The 26,000-nt window shown below is 35.3% G+C and overlaps 1 protein-coding gene across 3 annotated transcripts in view; it reads left to right on the plus strand.

The window, feature by feature from the left end:
* Positions 1–26,000, plus strand: part of SEC22A (SEC22 homolog A, vesicle trafficking protein) — an 82,528-nt gene that overhangs the window by 6,237 nt on the left and 50,291 nt on the right. For all 3 annotated transcript variants that reach the window (XM_053564430.1, XM_053564433.1, XM_053564432.1), the window contains exons 2-4: positions 1,369–1,569; positions 18,792–18,955; positions 20,163–20,357. In XM_053564430.1, coding sequence (XP_053420405.1) covers positions 1,388–1,569; positions 18,792–18,955; positions 20,163–20,357 — 541 coding nt within the window. In that variant the 5' untranslated portion in view covers positions 1,369–1,387. The remainder of the gene's footprint in view (positions 1–1,368; positions 1,570–18,791; positions 18,956–20,162; positions 20,358–26,000) is intronic.

Consider the following 26,000-nt stretch of genomic DNA (forward strand, 5'->3'; position numbering starts at 1 on the left):
TTTTTCAAAGTATGGTCCTTAGACAATAAGCAAAATAATCACCTTGGGAATTTGTTAAAATTTAAGATTTCTAAGCCTCCACAGTCTGTGGATCAGAGTTTTTGGGGGATGGGCCCAGAAATCTGTATTTCTTTTTTTTTTTTGTAGAGACCGAGTTTCACTTTATGGCCCTAGGTAGAGTGCTATGGCATCACACAGCTCACAGCAACCTCCAACTCCTGGGTTTAAGCGATTCTCTTGCCTCAGCCTTCCGAGTAGCTGGGACTACAGGCACCTTCCACAACGCCCAGCTATTTTTTGGTTGCAGTTCAGCTGGGGCCGGGTTTGAACCTGCCACCCTCGGTATATGGGGCCGGCGCCTTACCGACTGAGCCACAGGTGCCGCCCAGAAATCTGTATTTCTAACTATCAACTTATGTAAGCTAAAGTTTGAGAACCACTACGTATTTTTTTGAAAGGTTGACTGTTTACCTGGTTTCTTTCAGACTTAGGCCTGTGAAGTCCTTTTATCTGTTTTGGTAAAAATGACCAGAATCCAGCACAAGAACCCATTATGATTTACTTTCTGGTTAAAAAGATTGAGAACAAAATTAAAACCAATAAATAAATTTTTTATTATAAAAGTAATATTTACTCATAGGAAATTATAAAACAATAGTCACCTATAATACTGTTTACTAGAGATGAATGTTATTTTCATTTTTCCATCTTTCCTGTATCCATTTCTCCCTCCCTTTTTTTTTTCTCTCTGTATTCATATAAAACAGCGGTTCTCAACCTGTGGGTTGCAACCCCTTTGTAACAATGAAAATACATCGTGGCATTAGAAGGTTGAGAACCACTGATATAAAACAAGTGTGATTTTTATCCTTCTTTTTTCTTCTTAACATATGAGCATTTCGCCATTTTATTGAACTTTTTTTCACAGACATTACTTTTGGTTGCATTACATTCTGTCATATGGATATACGTAATTTACTTAACTAGCACCTAATTGTTGGATTTTTAAAGTTGTTTTCAGGTATTTGGGTCTTTCTGTTTAAATTTCGTGTAGATTTCTGATTTTTTCCTCAGGATAGTGTTACATATTTATAAAGGATGAAGGGCATAAATACTTTTAAACTCTTATTGAAATTGCCAAATTATTTTGAGAATGGTGTTTTACCAGTTTTTACTTCCTGCTACACTTACGAAAATACTAGACAGAAGCAAGTGTTATTTTTTTTAAAAACTAATTTGTTAAGTGAAGCATATGTACCATTGTTTTAATTAGTATTCATTGATTGCTAGTACGTTGAACCGTTTTACATACGTTTATCAAGTTTGGCTTTAATTTTTATCTAACCCAAATTGTTCATTTTGTTTTAGGTCTTCTCTGTCGATTGAAATGTCTATGATTTTATCTGCCTCAGTCATTCGTGTCAGAGATGGACTGCCACTTTCTGCTTCTACTGATTATGAACAAAGCTCAGGAATGCAAGAGTGCAGAAAGTATTTTAAAATGCTCTCGAGGAAACTTTCTGAATTTCCTGATAGATGTACACTGAAAACTGGACGTTATAACATTAAGTAAGACTTCTGTTTGCTTCTTTAGAACCATTTGCTTTTGGTTGTCATTTTAATGAAGTTTAAGTGGTTGCAACAAACATTAGTGTTTGACTAGTTTAAGCAAACTTGTTCAAGTCCAGAATCATGTTGTTCTGAACTTATGCTAAATAGTAGTCATTGCATCGTCAACCTCTCTGCACCTGTCTTGATTTATATCTGGCTTTTGAAAATTGTATAGTTTGTCAGATCATAGATGTTTCTTATAAGTCTATCACCAAGTGTATTTTGGCATTTTTGCATGCCTAGAATTATAGTAGGCAGACTGGAATGGGAAATAAAAAAAGTTTACCTGATACCTGCCCTCAAACTGAAGAAGCTTATATTCCACTAGGAGGAGATAACACTTATCACTATATTATATATGAAGAAAGTAAAACCGGCTGATGAGATGTCTGGGGTGGTCAGGGGCCTGTCTGAGAGGGAGACATTTGAGCAGAGACCTAAAAGATGAAAGAGGAGACAGTTATGTGAAGGATGCTGTGGATGAAGAGCAAGGGGTAGGTAACAGCCAGTGGAGAAGCCTATCTATATGTACAAGAAATGGAAAGAACACCAGTGATGCTGAAGCATTATGGACAATTAACAGAGTGGCAGAGGGTAAGGTTCAAAAGATAGGAAAGGGGTGGGTTATTTAGGGCCTATTAGGCCACGATGAATTTGGAGTCTATTAGTCTATTGAGTCAAATGCAATAGGAAGCAACTGGAGAGTTTTAAGCTAGAGTTACATGATCTGATTTTGGCTTTGAGTAGATCATCCCAGCTGCTCTGTGAAGAATGGGCCTTAGGGAGAAAGTGCAAGCAGAGATCAGATAGGAGATTATTGGAGAAGTTTAGGTAGACGTGATGATTGTAACTTAAACTAGGGTGATAATGAAGATAAATGTTGGATTTGGGCTATATTTTGGAATTAACTAATGGATTGAAGTGGGATGTGAAGAAAAATCAAGATTTACCTATAGTTTTTTGGCCCAAGGAACTGCATGGACAATGGGGTTGAAATAAGCAGAATTAGAAAGGATAAGTGTGTTTCATTGGTAAAAATTAAGAGTTCTGTTTGGACGTGTTAAGTCTGAGGTGCTGTTAGACATTCAAGGGGCACTTCCATTTAGGTAACTGGATGTATGAGTCTGAAATTTAGTGATTAGGACAAGTATAGAGATTTATATTTGGATTTATACTTGCAATTAAAACTATGGGAATGGATGAGACTACCTTGGAAAGCATTTACATGAAACAATTAGAGAACATGTAATTTCTGAGCAGTTTAATACTGATTATGCACATAGAAGGAAATCAGATAAGAACAAGGTTTGTGTAAGATATAAATTTCATTGTTGACCTGGACATGAGCCTTGTACTGAAGAATTAATAAGATTTGCCTAAAGCCAGGAGTCAGGCATTACAAATATAAGCAGGAAAGGCAGGGTAAGCAAAGAATGTGACTCAGTATGTTAGGTGCATTAACTTGCTTAGCCTGGTATAGTGGATGGTGATTTAGAGATAGCTATGAGATGTGGGGGATAATCAGTGTGGTGCCTGATCCTGGATTGCCCTAAAATTCAGGTTGAAGGATGTCACTTTGATGTAATAGGTTGTAGGAAGCTCTGCTGCCGGTTTGAGGGAAGTGACTTGATAAAAAACAATTCTGAGATGGTGGAACATATGGTGAAATAGAAAGTCTGAGAGGAGAGAGCTGAGACAGAGAGGTCAACTTATTATTAGGGCCTGAAGTAGGAAAGTAAGAGTGCAAATGAAAAAGAAAATGCCACCAGGCATGGTGGTTCATGCCTGTAAACCAGGCACTTTGGGAAGCTGAGGCAGGAGGATTGCTTGAGGCCAGGAGTTCAAGGTTACCATGAACTATAATCATGCCACTGTACTCCAGTCTAGGACACAGAGTGAGGCCTTGTCTCTAAAAAAATATTAATAATAAAGAAAATACTAAACAGAAAGATACTTAAAGAGAAGTGATCAAGCCTGATAAGATGGATTTCTAGAGATGAAGTGAAGGAAGTGGGCAAAGATGACTGAGGCCTTGGAGTTCAGCAGAATGATGGTGTCATCAGAAATTAGGAAAGGGATTGTTTATGAGAGGTGAGAAAGAAAAAAAGATTATGAAACTCCATTTTGATTATTTTAATTGAAGTTTGAAGAGCAGGCCAGTGGAGATGGGATATTTTAGAATCATTCACATAGATGTGATTAAAATTGTGAGTAGAAATGGCCATGGAGTTTGGATAAAGGAGTAGAATAGAATCTTAGAAAATGTCCACGCTTCTTGGATCACCTGGGTAATGGAAAATAATGAGATGATATATCTAATTGTTTTTTTCTGAAGGTTTAGAAAATGTGGTGGTGGTGATGGTTCAAGTATTATATATATATATATATATATATATTACATATAATATATATATATGTATATGTATAATGATGTCTTAGCCTGCTTCTCTTTTTTAGAGAAAAAACTTGAAACATTTAAATATTTTCCTTAATAGTCAGGCTCTTTTAGTGCTCTGGATCATTATTTTAAGTTTCAGTTGTTATTGTATAGTGGTGTAGACAGATGTCAGTGTTATAGGAGATTGGCTTGAAGGTATGCATATCCTGGTAGAAATTGTGGACTAAAAAAAAAAATACAACTTTTTTCAAATGTTTTTTGTTCCTTTGATTTACTTTTTTGAAAGCAGAGTAAAATGTAGTAAAAATTTAACTTTCTTCTGTTTAATTGTGAGTTCTAGGTTGTATATTTTTTTTGTGTTAGATCTTAATTCCACCCAAAGGATTTGAGGCAATTTCCAAAAATAATTCAAGAGGACAAATGAGGGGATCAGATAAAGGAAAACAGAGATAGAAGACACAATTAATTGAAATAACACTGTGGTCTAAAGATTCAAACTACATAGTTTATTCTATTTTTAGAAAAAGGCTGTGACTATTGGCTCTGAGCTTCCTTGCAGCCAAAGCAAAGAGGGGATAATCGATAGGATTTAGTGCCATTGAATAAAAGCGTTGTTTTCCTGGTCTCCTACTGAGACCAAAAAGAGGGACAACATTTTTTTTTAAACATCAGATTAATATGAGGGTACAAACAATTAGGTTACAATGTTTGCATTTGTTAGGTAAGTTCCCTGTTGTAGTTGTGCCCCCGCCCAGGAGGCGAGCTATGTACCCTTACATTGTACCAATTAGGTGAGAGCCCACCAATTCCCCTTCCTCCTGCCCCCTCCTCCCCAACTTGAACTAAATTAAGTTTTTCTCTTATGTGGGCATGTATTAGTTCATCTGTTGCCTTCATATTAGTATTGAATTCATTGGATACTTTTCCATTCTTGTGATACTTTACTAAAGAGAATGTCCTCCAACTTTATCCAGGTTAACACAAAAGACGTAAACCCTCCATCTTTTTATGGCTGAATAGTATTCTATGGTATATGTATACCACAGTTTATTAATCCATTCATGGCTTGATGGGCACTGGATTGACCTAACCTCAGTGAGAATAGCCCACATCACAGTCTCAAAGCTGCAGGTGTTGGTGTGGCTGTGGAGAGAAGGGAATATTTTTACACTGTTGGTGGGATTACAAACTAATATACCGTCCTTGGAAAGAAATACGGAGCATCCTCAAACAACTCAAAATAGACCTTCCATTTGATCCCTCAATCCTATTACTAGGTATCTACCCAAAAGAAAAAATATTATTTTATCCTAGGGACATTTGCACAAGATTGTTTATCGCACATCAATTTACATTCGCCAGGATGGGGGTCAGCATTTGGATAGCATTCTTGTAGCAGTCATGATAGTTAGGATGATTTTTCTTACATTCTTTAAACAACTGACATGATGCAAATGTATGAAAGAGTTTAGGAGTGGGATAAATCAACAGAGGGGTAATCTGGCCTGATCCAAGAATATAATCCAGATATGTGTAAAGGAATAAATACAGTGCCCCCAAAAGGTATATACATTTTAAGAAAGGAAAAACTTGTATGAAAATTATAATACTCAACATATACCAGTAACAAAAGATGAACACAAATTGAGGCTAAGTATAGGCATGCAGTGGCTCATGCCTATAATCCCAGCACTCTGGGAGGCCGAGGCAGGTGGATCACTTGACTCAGGAATTCAAGACCAGCCTGAGCAACACTGAGACCCCCCATCTCTACAAAACTAGCTGAGCATTGTGGTAGGTGCCTGTAGTTCCAGCTATCTTGTGGCTGAGGCAAGAGAATCACTTGAGCCCAAGAGTTTGAGGTTGCTGTGAGCTATGACTCCATAATACTCTACTCAGGGTTACAGAGTGAGACTTCTGTCTCAGAAAAGAAGAAAAAGTTGTATTGATAACTTCTTGTAATTGCAGAAGTCAAAGGTGACTCAAGTATTACAAATTTAATATGTTTTTTCCTTTTCTTAAAATGCATGTGCTTTTTTTTGGCACCCTCTGTAGATTACATAGCTTTCAGAGCCAACGTATAGAAAAACCTCTATGCGTGTTATTTTTGTTCCCAAGCTTTCAAAAGGATTGAAAAACAATTTTTAGTTCCATTTTGTGACAAGAACTTGGATTTTGTATATTTTCTATTGTTGTCTATTTGTCTATTGTTTTCTATTGTTTCTAAGCAGTCTTGTTAGTTGGAAGTTTTTGTAGTGTATGACAATGAGCTTACGCTAAAATATATGAAACTGGGAATTAATGTGTGTTACCAGGCTTTTAAAATTCTCACCTCAGAACTCTTTTTCTAACCACCATGAATTTTTCCAGATAAAACTCAAAAGATCTGCAGTAGCAAAACTGTAGCACAGCCTGGAGTTGCCAGCCATGCTGCCTCTCCTCAGGTTAAATGCTTCTCTTTTCCTTCAAAGCCCAGCTGACAGTCTACTTCTTTTGAATGACCTTCTTCCTCATAACTATTTCATTTCTCTAATGATCTCACTCTTTTCACAGATTGCCTGTAGAACTCACTTGACTGCCTTTCTCATTGTTCATTGAAATTTTTATTTTTAATTTTTCATTTGTCTGTCTTCTCTCTACAGAGAGAAGTGTAACTCTTTGAGGAAACTGACTTGCCCTCACTTATACTATTTTTTTTTTAAGAGAACAAAGAGAAGTTTATTATTTTGCCAGTAAAGGAGGAAAATGTCCAATAGTCTGAAAATTGAAATTCCTTGTTCATATTGTTTTGTTTTGTTTTTTTTGCACTACCATGTTTATTGCAACATTATTCATTTTTATTTATTTATTTATTGAATCATAGCTGTGTACGTTAATGCAATCATGGGGCACCATACACTGGTTTTATAGACCATTTGACATATTTTCATCATACTGGTTAACATAGCTTTCCTGGCATTTTCTTAGTTATTGTGTTGAGACATTTACACTCTACATCCAGTAAGTTTCACATGTACCCTTGTAAGATGTACGCTCATATTGTTTTTGACATTTCTTAGCATTGTGGTTTTCAAATTTCAAATCCAGAAATTGAGGTGCTCTTTCTTTTTAATATCAAAGTAAATATATAATTATGTGCCACATCAGGTAGTACCTCACGTTAGATTCTAGTTGAATAGGCTGAGGAAGCCCAGAGTTTAAGAAAAAAAATTAGAGGAGTAACACAATTGAGAAAATCCCTTTAATTTCTTCCACGTATGGGGAAAATGATGAATCTCATTTGATTGTAATGGCCGGATGCTCCGTTTATCTAGTAATGGAACACATTCCATGGAGCATGGCCTGTGCTAACACAGTGTATTGCTCATGTCATAGTAGCTGCTAAATGGAGGCTGGTTGTTTGGGGAGTATGGCAGTATTTAGAATGTCACGGAGTTAAGTCTTCATTTTCTCCAAAAGGTTTCAACTTTGGTGGGATGGAGTGTGTGTGTAGGGGATATTTAGTTTTGTGAGATAAAGATAGAATTGTAGATCTATCTGTATCTGTATAGGGATTTATCTGTTTTATAAGTTGAAAGGTACTTTCCTTAAACTGTCATAAATGTATAATGAATAAGTTTATGTGACTACTTAAGAAAAAATGATTAAAGTAATAACCATTAGTCAGATGAAAATTAAATTGGGTTATCTGAGATCTTAAAACTTGGCAATTGGCTTTGGGGCTTTATAAACCATAATTATACATTTTGAGGTCTCTTCAAACATTGAGACACTGATCTCATGAAAAGTCAAATACCCTTTGGGAGGTCATTTATACCCTACTGTGAATTTTAGTGCAGGAAATAAAATTGCTTAGTTCTTTCGCTGTGAATTCGTCTGAAATCTGATATTGTGTGCCTCCTAGCTTCTCTCCTTGCCTGAGTGTTCACTTTCTCCCAACTGCTACTTCCGTGTAGGAATGCTATTTTAGGCCCACCTACCCTTTTTGGTTTACTAAAACCAAGGATACTTTCCATCTGTATCAGTGTTTTCTTTTTACTCTTTGATGATATTTTTGGATTACTGGAGTAACAATTTCAACGATAATCCAGTTAGTGAGTACTTTCAATTGCCAGGCACTTTATTTACATTATCATTAAACTTTGCAACAGCTCGTTGAATGGCTATTAAATAAAGATCATTCTTAATGCCAGGGGCAGACACACAGCTCACACTAGCTTAAGCAAAAAAAGGATATTGTGAAGGATAGAGGCGGGGCTGACTTCATAGATGTTGTTGTCAGGATTCTCTTATTTCTGTAGTCTCTTGCCTCGTGCAGATAGGTATTCTCTACAGACTAGAAAACACTGCACAGGCAGCTCCAAGCTTACTGTAGTCCAGCTGAGCAACTCTTCTCCATGTTTGAAGAAAGGTATTTTAATTGGTCTTGCTTGTGTCATGGCTCATTTCTGGACTAACTATTGTGTTCAGAGGGGATGAGGTATATAGAAAAGCCATGTAAAGTAAATAGTGGAGCTGGAGATAATTTCCCCAAAGGGAAAAACGGAAGGGATGCTAACCAGATAGCCATTATAATACTGTCACTTGTATTTTACAGATAAGGTAAATGAGACTTAAGGATATAAAGAAACATCATAGGTAATAAATGGTATATCTGAACCCTGGTCTTTTGGCTTCAGGATTCAAATTATTCTCTGCTCAGAGAGAGTTGCTACCCTTAACCCTCACCCCTTTCTTGACAGCATGTGTTCCTAATTCTCCTATGTCTTTTTATTTTTTTGTGCAGAGAAATTAACCAGGGAAGAGAATTAAGTGAAATACCACCCCCTCTTTTTTTGGTTGATAATAATGAGGAACAGAGAACGTCTGAAGTCTAAAATTGATGACATTGTCTCCTTAGCAACTAGGTGTTTGGTGGGCAGGGGTTGTAACAGGGGAATGCAACTTACCAATTGCCAACAAACCAGTTGGGGGAAGTAGATAACCTGTGTATCCAACTTTCCTGTTTTGTCTTAACTGCTTAAAGCATCATATTACTTTTCTACTGTTTATTATGGCAAAATGTATTACTTTATAGTACCATATATGTTGAGTGGGCTTGTGGGCTGGCCTAGGAACCTAATTACTGTTACAGTACAGTTTTATTTTTAATTATTTCAAAATATTAAGGGGGTACAAATGTTTTTGGTTACATAGGCCACTTTTGTAATGCTTGAGTCATGGCTATATGGTGTGTCCATTACCCAAATAGTGTTCATTGTCCCCACTTAGGAGGGTTTTTGCCCATCTTCTCTTACCTCTTCCTCTATTTTGATTTCCATTGAGTTTTACTTCTCTGTGCAGATGTGTGCTCACTGGTTAGTTCCAGTTTAATAGTGAGTACATGTACTTGTTTTTCCATTCTTCAGGTACTTCACTTAGAACAGTGGTCTCCAGTTCAATTCAAGTTGTTACAAAAGGCATTAACTAATCCTTTTTATGGCTGAGTGGTAGTAAGTACTCCATGGTATACCTATACCACATTTTATTAATCTACTCATGAATTGATGGACCCTTGGGTTGATTACACATCTTTGCAATTGTGAGTTGTGCTGTAATAAACATTCACATGCAGGTCCTTTTGATTAAATGGCTTCTTTTCCTTTGGGTGGATACCCAGTAGTGGGATTGCTGGACTGAATAGTGGGTCTATTTTTAGATCTTTGAGTCTTCTCCATACTGTTTCCCATAGAGATTGTATTAATTTGCAGCAACAGTGTATAGGTGTTCCTTTGTCTTTGCATCCATACCAACATCTGTTGTTTTTTTTTTGGACTTTTTAATAAAAGCCATTCTTACAGGGATAAGGTCATTAAAACCACCTCATTGTGGTTTTATTTTTTATTTATTTTATTTATTTATTTTTTTGTGGTTTTATTTTTTATTTATTTTATTTATTTATTTTTTTTGAAACAGTCTTACTTTGTCACCGTTGGTAGAGTGCTGTGGCATCATAACTCACAGCAACCTCAAACTCTTGGGCTCAAACTCTTGTGCTCAAGAGATCCTCTTGCCTCAGCCTCTGGGAGTAGCTGGGACTACAGGCACCTACCACATACCTGGCTATTTTTAGAGATGGGGTCTCACTTTTGCTGAGGCTGGTCACCAAACTCCTGAGGTCAAGGGATCCACCTACCTCAGCCTCCAGCCCCAGATTCATTGTGTTTTTAATTTGCATTTCCCTGATAGCTAGTGGTGTTTAACTTTTTAAAATATGTTTATTGGCTGTTTGCCTATTTTCTTTTGAAAAGCTTTTGTTTATGTCTTCCCACTTTTTAATGGGGTTGATTTTTCATGCTGATTTGATTTCTTTGTCGATTCTGGATATGTAGCCCTTTGTCAGTGTTTCTCCATTCTGTAGGTTGTCTATTTACTCTGGTGATTATTTCTTTAGCAGTGCAGAAGCCCATTTATTTATGTTTTTGCTGTGATTGCCATTAGGATTTTAGTCATAAATTCTTTGCCTAGACCAATGTCTAGAAGAGTTTTCCCTACATTTTCTTCTAGAATTCTCATGTTTCCATGTAGTATAGTCTTTTATCCATCTTGAATTAATTTTTGTGAGTAGTGAAAGATACGGATTCTGTTTCAGTCTTCTGCATGTGGCTATCCAATTTTCCCAGCACTGTTTATTGAATTGGGCTTCTTTTCCTCAGTGTATATATTGTTGTCTGCTTTGTCAAAAACCAGTCGGCTATATGTGGATGGTTTTATCCCTGCATTCTCTGTTTAGTTCCATTGGTCTATGTCTCTATTTTTGTGCTAGTAACGTGCTATTTTGCTTACTGTATAGCCTTGTAGTATAGTTTGAAGTCTGGTAATGTGATGCCTCCAGATTTATTCTTTTTGCTTAAGATTGCTTTGACTATTTAGTCTCTTTTATGGTTCCAAACAAAGTGTAGAATTATTTTTTCTAGATCTGTGAAATATGGCATTGGTGTTTTGATGGGGGTTTACATTTACCTTGAATCTGTAAATCACTTTGGGTATGGACATTTTTAACAATACTGGTTTTACCAGTACATGAGCATAATATATTTTACATTTGTTTGTGTCCTCTGTGATTTCTTTCCTCAGTGTTTCATGGTTCTGTTTGTAGAGATCTTTCACCTCCTTGGTTAAGTATATTCCTAGGTATTTTGTTTTCTTTGTAGCTATTGCGAATGGTATTGAGTCTTTGATTTGATTCTCAGATTAACTATTATTGGTGTATAAGAACACTACTGGGTTGTGTACATTGATTTTTGAAGCCTGAGACTTTGCTGAATTTATCTATCAATTCCAGGAGTCTCTTGGTGGAGTCTGTGGGGTTTTGTACATATAAGATCATATTGTCAGGTAAAAACGATAGTTTGACCTCCTCGTTCCTAATTTGGATACCCTTTATTTCTTTCTCTTGCCTGATTGCTCTGGAACTTCCAGCACTATGTTGAATAGAAGTGGTGACAGTGGGAACTTTTGTTCCAGTTCTTAGGGGGAATGCTTTCAACTCTTACCCATTTGTTATGATGTTGGCTGTGGGTTTGTCATAAACAGTATATGGCTTTTATAATTTTGATATATGTTCCTTCTATTCCTCATTTATTGAGGGTTTTTTATCATGAAAGGGTGCTGGATTTTGTTAAATGTTTTTTTTTTTTTTTTTTTTTTTTTTTTGTAGAGACAGAGTCTCACTTCACTGCCCTCGGTAGAGTGCCGTGGCGTCACACGGCTCACAGCAACCTCCAACTCTTGGGCTTACGCGATTCTCCTGCCTCAGCCTCCCGAGTAGCTGGGACTACAGGCTTGTTAAATGTTTTATCTGCATCTATTGAGATGGTCATATGGTCTTTGTTTTTGCTTTTCATTTTATGGTGATTCACATTTATTGGTTTATGTATGTTGAATCATCCTTGCATTGCTGGCATGAAGTCCAGTTGGTCATTGTGGATTATTTTTTCTGACATGCTGTTGAGTTGGTTTGCTAGTGTTTTGTTGAGGATTTTTGCATCTATAATTCATAGGGATATTGGTCTATAGTTTTCTTTTTTTCTTTTCTCCTTTCCTGGCTTTGGTATCAAGGTAATACTAGCTTTATAGAATGAGCTGAGGTGGATTCTCTTCTTCTTGATGTTATGGACACCAGTAGTATGGGTACCAGCTCTTTGCAGATCTGGTAAAATTTGGCTGTAAATCCATCTGGCCTGGGCTACAGTACAGTTTTTAATGGGAAAATAAGATTTGGGTGCAATAAACTTTGGAAATATAACTGAAAGGTAACTAAAGGATTATCTGTGATCAGTTATCTAAAAAAAGTCAGGATCTTCATTCTCTGGAATGTGGATGTGTTAGGATAGTGGGAAAAGGATGAATTAGGAGGTAGCTTAACTCTGCGGAAAAGAAGATAAAGATGTCAAAGGCCAAATCTGCTCTGTTTTATCCGAGGTTCTGATGGTGTGATTGTCCCAAATTTTTCTTTTGCATACTGTCATAAGTTGCTGTCACCAGGGATGCTACATATTAATAAATATTTTCTTATTTAATGTGGTTAAAATTAATATCTAAAATTGGTCTTTTATTTAAAGGATAATTTACTTATGATTTGGCTCTTCACCTTTGGAGGGTAATTGAAAGTTGGCCATATAAGAAAGAAATAAGTGAGAAATATGAAGTTCTTAGTAGAATGTGCATATGGTAGACACTCAGTGTTATTGAGCTTTTTTTCTGGTTCTCATCTTCTTATTGTGCCACAGATGGCAGTCTTTTTTTTTACCCTGTTTTCTATTAGACATATTTAGTGATAATATAATCCATAAGGTATGTTCACTTTGATAATGTCAAACCTTTCTTTTTTTTTTTTTTTTTTTGAGGCAAAGTCTCATTATGTTGCCCTCAGTAGAGTACCATGGCATCACAGCTCACAGCAACCTCAAACTCTTGGGCTTAAAGTGATTCTCTTCCCTCATCCTCCCAAGTAGCTGGGACTACAGGCCCCCACCACAACGCCTGGCTGTTTTTTGTTGGAGTTGTCATTGTTGTTTAGCAGGCCTGGCAAGGCTCAAACCTGCCAGCCTCAGTGTATGTCGCTGAAGCCCTACTCACTGAGCTACGGGTGCTGAGCCAATGTTGAACCTTTCTATATAACATTTTAAAATGTAAACATCTTATTTTAGAGCATGGAATTCAGTGTGGTAGGTTCTATTTCAAAATAATATTTTTTATTAGCAAATATAATGGAATAGAAATGATATGTCCTATTGGAGAGCTCTTCTGCACTCCAGAAAAGCTGTTCACTGGGCAAATGTATCACTACAAAAGATAAGCAGAGTTTCTGTATGTATTGGTACACTCATAGAGTGATATATGCAATATCAATATATCAGTTTATAAATAGCTTGCTATATCCCTTGTCATTAGAATTAAAATACAGTTTTATGTATTCGTCTCGTTTTGCATATCACTGTTTTAGGAATATCCCTGGTAATTGTGTTGCAGACTCTTGGCAGGCAGGGATTTTGTCTTTGACATCAGAGCCTAGAGAATAGAATGCTAGATCGGTGATAGATATTCTACTCTCTGTTGAGGGAAAGATCATTGCTTTTACTAATTATTTAGTTTGGTGCAATAGGCTAGAATTGCCCGTAATAATGTTAGTGTTTAGTTCTGGCGTCCTCAAACTTTTTAAACAGGGGGCCAATTCACTGTCCCTTAGACCATTGGAGGGCCGGACTATAGTTTAAAAAAAAAAACTATGAACAAATTCCTATGCACACTGCACATAATCTTATTTTGAAGTAAAAAAACAAAACGGGAACAAATACAATCACATTGCCTCATGTGGCCCGCGGGCCACAGTTTGAGGACCCCCGTATGCTATGTAAAATATCTATGGCAGTTTATAAATAAAATTAAATAATTGGAAAAAGTTTAATGTCTAAAAGTGGGCATTCATTTTGTTGGACTTCAGGAATTACTCCTGGGATAGTTTGGATGGCTTTTTAACAAAGTGATTAGAAGGAGTAAACCCACCTTATCCGGTGTTTGGACTTCTGCCAGGCCTTAAAGCCCAGAAATGGAAGGGAAATGAATCCCCAACAATAAAAAAAAGAAAGAAAGAAAGAAATGGAAGGGAATTGAGAAAGAAATTAAATGTAAAGTAGGGGGGTAAATGGCAATTTAAAAATTGTACTCAAAACAAAACCAAAAATAGAAAAAAAAATCATGTTCAAGGTGGAGGAAGGAGGAGTGTGTGTGTTTATGGATGTGTGTGTCTGCATGTACTATGTATGTGTTGGTAATGACGGTGGTAAGATGAGCAGACATGTTACCTGCATTGCCATCTAGGGGTACTCACTGCAGAGGTGAGTAACTCTACACGGCCCCTGAGAATATCCCTCTCTTTAAGTAGAGACTTGTTGAAAACTCACTTACCTGAACCCTAAAGCCTGACGTGGTGAATTAGGGCTTAATTGGTTAATCTATACCATATGAAAGTTGGTGTTGTGTTTGGAAAGAATATGGGCTTTGGAACCAGGACTAAATTTGTTCTAGCTTTTCTTTTTAATGATTTGTGGCCTTGGGTAAATTACTAAACCTCTCTGAGTTTCTGTTCCTTCATTTATAAAGTGGAGGTGTAATTAAAGTGCCCCCTTATTGTGAGACTGAAACTAAATACAGGCGGTCCCCAAGTCACAAACATCCAACTGATGTATGACTTGTACTTACAAATGGAGGCTCTTACATGTAATAGGTAAATGTACTTGTTCCAACTTATATACAAATTCAACTTTACAAACTCACAGAACCTATCTTGTTTGTAACCCAGGGACTGCCTAAAGTACTTAGCAGAGGGCCTTATTCATACTAAGTGGTCAGTAAACTGTACATGCTGCTGTTGCTATTACTAATTCGCTTCACCCTCCTCAAAACAGAGGGATAACTGCCAGATCGTCTATAAAATATGAGCTAAGTGAACCTAATGAGTATGACTAAAGCCCAGGTAAACTGGTTTGCCTGTAGTGACTTTAGATTATTTCAGGGGTAGTTTTCAGTGAAATGGTGGGAATCTTTCATTCAGTCTGTCCTAATGATGGTTGAAAAAACAGAAATATTTTTATTACAAACACAAATCAACTGCACTGTGTTTACTTTTGGGAAATTGGCTTTGCATTTCAAATAAAGCATGATAAACCTAAATTCACTATGAAAAGCCATTTAAGATTTTACAACCCTTTATAGCCTTTTTAGAAAGTACCATGTAATTATAGCAAAGTAAGAATTTCCTGAAAATGCTGACATAACAATCTTAAAAACATAGGATTTCGTTTATTTCACATAAAACTCTCTAAATTTAGCACAAGCAAGATAAACCATTTGGGATAAACTATCATCTAGGTGTCTTGTTTCACTCTGTTATTAGTACAGAAATACAGTAAAACCCCAACATAACACAAAAAATGGGGCCCAAAAACTTCAGTTACACTTTTGGAGGACAATGAAGTAGCTAGCCAGTTGGAAATTCCCAGAGTATAGAAGCCAGTTGTCAATTGTGTTTAAGTTATTCAAGTTATTGCAGGGTATATTTGAATGCGTGTCAAAGAATTTTTATAATGACAGTGAAGTCTTTTGGAATGGGAAAATATATTTTGGACTTTGATTTAGATGGTATAGAAAAATGAAATGTGCCATGGTTAAATTTGACTATGAGCCTTAAGAACGGGTACATTTTACTTTGTGAATAGTACATATATACTTGCAGGAAACTAAAAACTTCTATGAAACAATATGTGTCCAATATTTTCTTTTATTTTTTTTAGAAAATGCTATAATTCACTAGTTTTATTACCTGCCTAATAGGTAAGAGTTTCTACTTTGAAAATGTTGACGTTGCAGTAAATGTGTATTAGTGGAACTTCAGAAAGGAATTCCAGGCAGCGCATGTAGCTCATTTGGCAAGGGTGCCCGCTACATACACCTAGGGTGGTGGGTTCAAACCCAGCCCGGGCCTACTAAGCAACAATGACAACTGCAACCAAAAAAAAAAAAAAAAAAAGGAATCCCAGGTTATTCTACATGCACAAGACCAATTTCAGCACTATTATATTCCACGCCATTAGTAATAGAATATTAATAAGTGCCAACTCCACATCATTTGGCTGTGTAGGGTGGTCTTAAAAAGGATTCATACACACATGTACGTACATATGTATGCACACATACACAGATTTAATTGTTTATGTACAGCTTTCTCTGAAAGGATACACAGAAATTACTGATAGCATGGATTGCCTGAGGAAAGAAGAACTATGTATCTGAGTAGGGGTTGGGAGATAAAATAGCTGAAGTGCAGCACACCCTTTCATTTTTCATTCTTTTAAAATATGAATCATGTGGAGTTGAAGTACATTCTTCTTAGTAAAGTATCACAAGAATGGAAAAAGAAATATCTGATGTATTCCATACTAATATGGAATCAGTATATAAAAAATTACATGTTTATAAGAACAAAAACACCAATATAGTCCAGTTTGGGGGCAGAGGGAAGCAGGAGTGGGGAGCACGTATGGCAGAAGAAAGGAGGGCATGAGGTGGGATCTCACCCAATGGGCACATTGTGAGGGTGTAAGACACGCCCCCTGGGTGAGGAGCTCTTCTGCAACTGGAACTTTACCTTGGAAGTAAGAACAATGTAACCTAAAAATTGTACCCTCATATTAATTTGAGTAAAGTTTTAAAAATAAATATGAATCATGTAAACATATTTGTTCTAAACACTAAATTGAAAATACAGTAGAACCTCCCTCCACAGTTGACAACCTCCCTTCATTGACCACCTCCTTAAGTTGACCTAATTTTCATAGACTGGACATGCACTTTATGTACATTTATTATATTGACCACCTCCATATGTTGACTAGTTTGTTATCCTTTGGGTGGTCAACTTACAGAGGTTTTACTGTAATAAATAAATTTTTCCTGTACATTATTAAAGTAAAAAAGGGGGAGTTGACTCCTGTATGGATTGGGGATTGGCAGTAAAGGTTGCTGTGATTAGCACTATCTGCCATAGGAGTGGGAAGTTATAAGTGTCCTGTATGCTCTGTTTATTGTGCCTGGTCTGACCAGCTGTGTTGATAGTACTATACAAGGATGGTTAGGTGACTCACTAAAAAGGGTTAATTTTTAAAGTGTCCTGTGCTCTGCTTATTTGTTATAGGGTGGTATATGTGATGTTCTAGAAAGTATTTTTCCCTTAGTGCTAAAGGAATTTTTTTTTAATTTTTAACTTGTTATGTAGAAATAATTTCAAACTTGCAAAAGAGTTGTATGAAATTTATGAATGAGACAGGTTCAAATAATACCTTTTCCCAGATTCACTTTTTACCCCATTTATTTAACATTTTGTCTATTGATGTACGTAATCTGATTTATATTTTGTCTGAACCATTTGAAAGAAACACACATATGATCCTCTTCCTTCCTAACTACTTTAGCATGTATTTTCTAAGATTAGAGACATTCTCTTACTTAACTAATAGTGCAGCCATCAGCTTTAGTAAATTTAATATTGATACTATACATTATTACCTGTTTGCTTTTTTTGTCAGTGAGCCATGAATTATCCTTTAGAGCCTTTCCTGCCCCCCATCCCCCTGGCACAGAATCTGGACTAGGATCAGGTACTGCATTTAGTTTTCTGTCTCTTTAGCCTCCTTTGATTGGAAACATTTCTATAGCTTTTCTTTCTTTTTTTCTTTCAATATTGAGATTTTTAAAGAAAACACTGTCCTCATTTTAAAAATAGAATGTTGATTGTTCTGATGTTTCCTTATGATTAGATTCAGATTATGCATTCTCAGCCAGAATACTGCATGTCCTAATGTATCTTTCAGGATATCACATCTAGAGGCTCCCAGTGCCCATCTGCCCCTCGTTAGTGATAGAGTACTTGGTCAAAGCGTTGTCTCGTTTCAATTGTGTAATATTTTCCCTTTGTAATAAGCGGTCCATCAGAAGACAGTTTTAAACCATGCAAATACACCACCCCATCAAAATTTCCCTCTAGATTTAGCATCCATGATTGTTTTGCTGGATCTAGTTTGTACTGTGTTGTTTACAAAGTGGTGATCTTTCCAGTGCTGGTACTACCCTCACAATTATCAGTCAGCACTCAGTATTCTGCTCTAAACAAGAGTCCTCATTTCTACTGCTTTTTATATTATTTATCAAACTCAAAAATTCCTCCTTTTTTCTACCAAACATTCATAATTCATTGCTGTGTGAGGTAGAGGATTTTATTCTGGGGTCAATGATAACTTCAAGAAGAACCATCTGAAATAGTTTGCAAAGTTCTATGTTGGTTGGCTATCTTTCTGGGAATAGTATACATAACTTTCATCAGAATCTCTAAAGAGCTCTTAACTCAAATCGGATAAGTTCCACTATGTTGAAGCTATCTGTAACACTTCTATATTTGTATATTCTTTCCCTGCTTTCTACTCCAAATGATAAGTAACTGAAGTATTCAAACCATAGTGAATGTCCCTTTGTAGTACATTCTAGACTTTTGTCTGTTATTTTTAAACCACAACTTAAAATAGTACTGTATTTTGGTTGCTTTAAGTTTTTGGCTGAAATGTATAATAAATGTTAATATCTTCATTGTCACTGGAGCAGCAGTTTATGGTGCACAGGACTATTTGTGAGGTAGTGAATTGCTTTGATTTAATTTGAAATTTTAAAACCAATGTTTTTTACACTATAGTTTTATTAGCTCTCTGGGAGTGAGCTACATGATGTTGTGCACTGAAAATTACCCAAATGTTCTCGCCTTCTCTTTCCTGGATGAGCTTCAGAAGGAGTTCATTACTACTTATAACATTATGAAGACAAATACTGCTGTCAGACCATACTGTTTCATTGAATTTGGTAAGGTCCTGAATTTTTTTTCATTTTTTAAATTCTGTCTCCATCTAATCATAAGCAGTTTTTTAATCTAATACACATAGGTTTTGATAGAACAATTTGGTAAATGAATTATGAAAACTTCTTACTTAATTTAGATGCCTATTAGAAAAAAATTGAGGTGTGAAGGAGATTGTGATTACAAACCCAAAGAATTAATGCCAGAGGATGGTTTCTCAATGAGAAATTTGTAAGTCAGAAATTCACACTACTGTGTTAATGTGATAATCTTATGTAGTATGCTTAATGTAGAATAGGTATTGACAGACATTTGCTGGAAAGGACCAGGCAGTGTATATTTCAGGCTTAAGGGTCATATAGCCTCTGTTACAACTACTCACCCCTGTCATTGTAGCTTGAAAACAGACACAGGCAGTACATAAATGAATAAGCATGATTATGTTCTAATAAAACTTTAAAGAAAACAGCAGGCTAGATTTGGCCAGCAGGTAGAAGTTTGCTCAATTCTGATGTAGAAGGAAAAAAAAATAAAATCATGTTATAAATAGTAAAAAAAATTCTACATGGAAGATATTTAGGAAGTATCTTTTATTGGTTTAATTTAGTCTTTAAAATGTACATTCTAATGGTATAAACAAAAATAAAACTGATTTATAAAAGCATGTAACTTAACATGTATGCAGTTATTTAATTGCAACTGGAAAATCTGACAGATTTAATATATCATAAGAATTTCCATAAAAATTATGACTGGGTTAAAGCAAAAGCTGTTATTTCTTTTATACAAAGAAATGGAGTAAGATGAAGCATCAAAAAAAAAAAAAAAAGAAAAAGAAATAGAGTAGATGTAATAGTTATACTCAGGCAGCATTAAACCCTTAGTTTATTTATAATCACTAATTTCTAGAGTGTAAAACTGATAACCCCGGGTGGCGCCTGTGGCTCAAGGAGTAGGGCGCTGGTCCCATATGCCGGAGGTGGCAGGTTCAAACCTAGCCCCGGCCAAAAACCACCAAAAAAAAACCAAAAAACTGATAACCCCATGATGTATTAGCTATTAAACACAAGTAATATTGAAATGCTCTCTGATAAATTGAACAGTTTTGAATAACACCCTGTTCATGTATAAGATTTACTGTCTATAAACATCATAGTCTCAATGATTTATTTAACAAATGATTGCAAGGAAATTTATTTTTATTTTACATAGATAACTTCATTCAGAGGACCAAGCAGCGATATAATAATCCCAGGTCTCTTTCGACAAAGATAAATCTCTCTGACATGCAGATGGAAATCAAGCTGAGGCCCCCTTACCAAATTTCCATGTGTGAATTGGGGTCGGCCAATGGAGTCACATCTGCATTTTCTGTTGACTGTAGAGGTGCTGGTAAGATTTCTTCTGGTGAGTTCTGGATCTCAATTATTTTATTAAAAAATTTTGTAAGAACTGAAGAACTCTTGAAAATGAATTATTTTATTCTAATACTTTAAATCAAGTATGTGAGAGAATACAGAAGTTAAAAGCAATCCTTTCTCCTAGCGGGTTATAAAGTAAGCTAACCTTATGACTAATCAGGAAAATACTTTCAAATAATAATCACAGAGATACCTTTACTAGAAAAACATTTAAGAAGGTTTCTTTGTATACATTTTTTTGAGAAATAGTCTTTGTAGTATCTATTTATATGCATGTGAAGTGCTGTGCATTATGTCAAAATGGTTACATTCAAGGCCAGTGTTCTTCATTACCACAAAAAAATGTGAAGACCTCAATAATCATCTCTTCAAACCTCCCCTTCCGAAGATTGAATACCAACCTCAATGGTTGTGAGAGGATGTAAACTTTTGCTTAAAAATGGACACTTCATTTTATAAGGTGGCATTTGCCATTATTGGACTACTTGTTTAAAAAATTGTTTTTTATATATTGAGCTAAGGACTGCTTCCTTATAATGCCTACCAGGCTGTCTCGGTTCTGTGATCTCTTTCTCCCGTGCTTCATCTAAACCAGAAGAACATTACGTCAGTGATTATGTATCTTTTCCATCCTAATCTACTTCATTTAAAATATCTTAACTTCTTTTAGACTTTTTGTCTATGACATTTTCACATCCTCCCCATCCTAGAAGCATATTCTATACATGCTTTAATTTGTTAGTAGTCCTTAAATTAACTGAACATCACACTTCAAATTTGGTTTGGTTACTACAAATGTGGGAGAAGAGGGAAGCAAATTTCACTGAAATAATCCAACCAGCCACTAAGGAAGTAAACAAGCAAATACCTATTATAATCCAAAGGCAGGGAGATAGACTAGTATCCAGATTAAAATATATTATCTAAAATGTTTAGTTTCCAATAAAAAATTATAGGATGTAGAAAGAAACAGGACAGTATGAAATACACACAGGGGAAAAAAAGACAACAGAAACTACCTTAGAGAATGACCAGATATCAGATATAACAGACAGGGACTTTGGAGGAGCTGTTAGAATTGTGTTGAAAAACTAAAACCACAACTGAAGAAGTAAAGGAAGGTAATGTTGCTCAAATAGACAATATCATTAAGTAGATAGAAATTATAAAAAAAGAACAAAATGAAATTCTAGAATTCAGAAATACAATTAATAAAATAAAAAATTCATTAGAAGGGCTTACAACAGTACACTTGAACTGGCAGAGGAAGGAATTAGGCTGAGTGTGGTGAGTCACACCTGTAATCCTAGCACTCTGGGAGGTTGAGGTGGGAGGAGGACTTGAACTCAGGAGCAACATGAGCTCCTGAACCAACCTGAGCAACAGCAAGATCCCACCTTTACTAAAAATAGAAAAAATTAGCTGGGAATGGCAGCATGTACCTGTAGTTCCAGCTACGCAGGAGGCTGAGACAGGAGGATTGCTTGAACCCAAGAGTTTGAGATTACAGTGAACTATGATGATGCCACTGCACTCTAGTCATGGTAACAGAGCAAGACCCTGTCTCAGCAAAAAAGAAAGAAAAGAGCAAAATTGAAAGTAGATTGCTAGAGATTACATAATGCAAAGAATGGAAAGAAAAAGGAATAAGGAAAAATGAATATAGAAATAGAACCTCAGAAAAATGGGAAATTAGTAATCACGTCAACATACGTGAGATAGGATACCAGCAGGAGAGGGGAGAGACAAAGGAGCTAGAAGAAGCATTTAAAGAAATAATGGCTGAAACATTCCTAAGTTTACTGAAAAACATTAATCTACTCTTACAGAAAGCTCAGTGAACTCCATGTAGGATATGTACAAGATCCACAAATAGATGAACCATAGTAAAAATGCCAAAAGCCAAACACAAGGAGAAGATCCTGAAAGCAGCAACAAAAATTTAACTCATTACTTAAAGGGAACTCTGATAAAATTAACAGCTGACTTCTCAGCAGAAACAGCAACAACTAGAAAGCAATGGAATAATATGTATAAAGTGCACAAAGAAGAAAGAACCATCAACCAAGAATCTTATGTCCATCTAAGCTATCTTTCAAAAACTGAAGGCAAAATAAAGACAAGCAATCCAACAATGGCAAATGGCAGGTAAATGAAAGATGAGAGAATTTTTTGCTAGTAGACTCAAATAATAAAGTAAGTTCTTTTGCCTGAAAGCAAGTGACTTCAGACAGTAATTTGAATCCATATGAAAAAATAAAAAGCAATGATAAAGGTAATTAAGTAATTATAAAAGATAGTAAAAATGCATTTTTTTCCTTTTCCTCTTTTATCTGATTTAAAAAGCAATTATATAAAACCCTACATATATAATGTATTTGGGGGCCTATAATGTCAGGTAATATATGTAATGGAATATATTTTTCAATAATAGCACAAAGGAGATGGGTGGGTGGTAGCAAAACTATATTAGGCTGAGGAATTTACTTGAGATGGTAATTTAAATCCACAAGAACAAATGGAGAGAGCCAGAAATGAAAAGATTAATGTTAACAAAACCTATAAATGCATAGCTGCTATCCTTTCTTCTCTTAGCATCTTTAAAGGCATAAAAGATGTTATGTAAAGTAATAATTATAACAAAGTATTTTGGAGTTTGTGCTGTTTGTTTATGTATATAACAATACCAAAAAAAGGGAAGAAAGAGACTAGAGCTATATAGGAGTGATGTTTCTATAGCTTGCTAGAATTAACTTATGTTAATTAACTTTATGTTAGCTAGAATTTATGTTAACATAAATCTGAAATTGTTTCTTCTAAGATGTATATAATAAGCCTATATCGTTCCAAAGCAGATAACTCAAAAAGTAGTGAAAATTGTTAACTATATTAAAATATTGCCACATAAAATATCCACTTAATGCAAATGAAAACCATGAAGGAGAGGTAAAGCAAAATAAAAAGAAGACATGTATAGGAAAAAAGTAAATGACAGGTAAAATTCATTAAATAAATAATGACATGTGAATGGATTTTACAAGTATGAATATATTAAATGATCTAGCCAAAAGGCAGAGATTCTAAGACTGGATTAGAAATAAAAATGAGAGATTCAAGAATATATACTTTCTTGAGGAGACATACCTTCAGTTCAAGGATACAAACACTGAAAGTCAAAGTATTTACAAAGATACTGATAGCAAAAAAAACATGATTATCTCAACAGATACAAAAAAAGCATTTGACAAAATTAAGCAGCTTTTCATGATAAAATAAAATAAAAAAAAAAACACTCAAAAAATTAGGAATAGAAGGGAACTTCCTCAATCTAATAAAGGACATCTGTGAAAATCTCGCAGCTAACATCAGATTTCTTCAGATCTGGGCACAAGACAAGGATGGCTGCTTTTGCTCCTTTCTACTTTGACTCCACAGTGTACCAGAGATTTTACCCAGGTCAGATGGGCAGGGACAATAAATAAAAGGCATCTGGATTGTGAATGAAGAAATAAAATACCTCTCTTCATGTATGACATCTGTTATGTAGAAAATTGTAAGGAATCCACTGAAAAACTATTAGAACTAATAAATTCAGTGAGGTTGCAGGGTACAAGATTAACATACAAAAATCAATCAGATTCTGTTGCTAGCAGTGAACAATCTGAAAATGAAATTAAGAAGATCCTATACACTGAAACTGCCAAAATATCATTGAAAGAAATTAAGACCTAAATTAATGGAAAATAGTCTCATGTTTTATGGATTGGAAGACAATATTGTTAAAATGGTTGTACCCCCAAATTGATATACAAATTCTACACAATTTCTATGAAAATCCCAGCTATCTTTTTTCAGAAATTGACAAACTGATCCTAAAATTCATATGGAAATGCAAAAGATGGACAATAGCCAAAATAATCTTGGAAAAAAACAAAGTTGGAGGACTCACATTTCCAAACTTACTACCAAGCAACAGTAATCACAGCTGTGTGGGTCTAGTTTAAGGACAGACATACAGATCAGTGGATCAGAAACAATTGTTCAGAAATAAACCCTTTCATTGTGGTTAACTAATTTTTGACGATGATGCCAAGAAAATGGCCTTTTCAACAAATGGTGCTATGACAGCTGGATATCCACATGCAAAAGAATGAAGTTGTTGCCCTACCTCACAACCTATTAACCTAAAATGGATCAAAGACCTAAGTTGAACAGCTAAAACTATAAAGCTCTTAGCCAAAAATGTAAGTGTAAATCTTTGTAATCATCTATTAGGGTTTTTAGATTTGACAATCAAAGCACAATTAAGAAAAGAAAAAAATAAAGTGGACTTCATCAAAATTAAAATCTTTTTTTGGAGGCAGAGCCTCACTAGGTTGTTCTCAGATTCCTAGGATCAAGCTATCCTTCCACCTCAGCCTCCAGAGTAGTGTGCTACTGCACCTGGCTCAAAATTTAGAACTTTGTTCTTTAGAGGATACTATGAAGAAAGTGAAAAGACAACTCACAGAATGAGAGAAAATATTTGCGAGTCATATATCTGTTAAGGGACTAATATGCAAATATGTAAGTAATTCTTACAGCTCAAGGATAAAAAGACAAATAATCCAATCTAAAAATGGGGAAAGGATTGGAATAGGCATTTCGACAAAGAAGTTGTACAGCTGGCTAATTAACTCATGAAAAGATGCTTAACATCATTAGTCATTAGAGAAATGCAAAGCAAAACTATAAGGAGATGCCACTTCATACCTGCTAGGATGGGTAAAAAAAAAAAAAACAACAACCAGATAATAGCAAGTGTTGACAAGGATATGGAGAAACTGGAACCCCCATACATTGCCAGTGAGATTGTAAAACTGCAATCACTTTGGAAAATAGTTTGGAAGTTCCTCAAAAAGTTAAGAGGAACAACCATGTACCCAGAAATTCTACTCTTAGTATTAATATATTCCCCAGACAAATGAAAACATGTATCTACACAAAATGAGTACATGAATGTAACATTATTTAGAATAATTCATGAAGAGCAGCATTATTTGGAACAGCTGAAAAAGGGAAACAACTGTCCATCAACTGATGAATGAATAAACAAAGGATGGTATATCTATGTAATGGAATATAAAGTAATAAAAAAGGAAAGAAGTAATAATTCATTGTATGGCATGGATGAACCCTAAAAACATGCTAAGTGAAAGAAACCAGATACAAATGGTCATGTATTAATAAGTTCATTTATACATAATGTTTAGAATAGGCAGACTTAGAGAGATAGAAAGTAAATTAGTTGGTTGCCAGGAGCTCTGGAGGGTTAGAGGGATATAGTCAGTGACTACTACTAATGGGGATGGAGTTTGTTTTGGGAGTAATGAAAATGTGATGGGATTAGATATTTATGACTGTTGGACAACTTCGTGAACATACTAAAAGCTTCTAAATTGTGTACTTTAAAAGAGTAAATTTTATTGAATGTAGATATTTCTAATTTTAAAATTACTAAAAATGAAGGAATTATTACTTTGAAGGTTTTCAGTTCCAGTAGTGATGGAATAAGCAGTTCAGACCAGTCCCACTGAGTATACGTAGAAATGATGAGATGAGTATAGTAATGAATATAATCTATAGAGTA

The sequence above is a fragment of the Nycticebus coucang genome, chromosome 16 (assembly GCF_027406575.1).
Source record: "Nycticebus coucang isolate mNycCou1 chromosome 16, mNycCou1.pri, whole genome shotgun sequence".
NCBI lineage: Eukaryota > Metazoa > Chordata > Mammalia > Primates > Lorisidae > Nycticebus > Nycticebus coucang.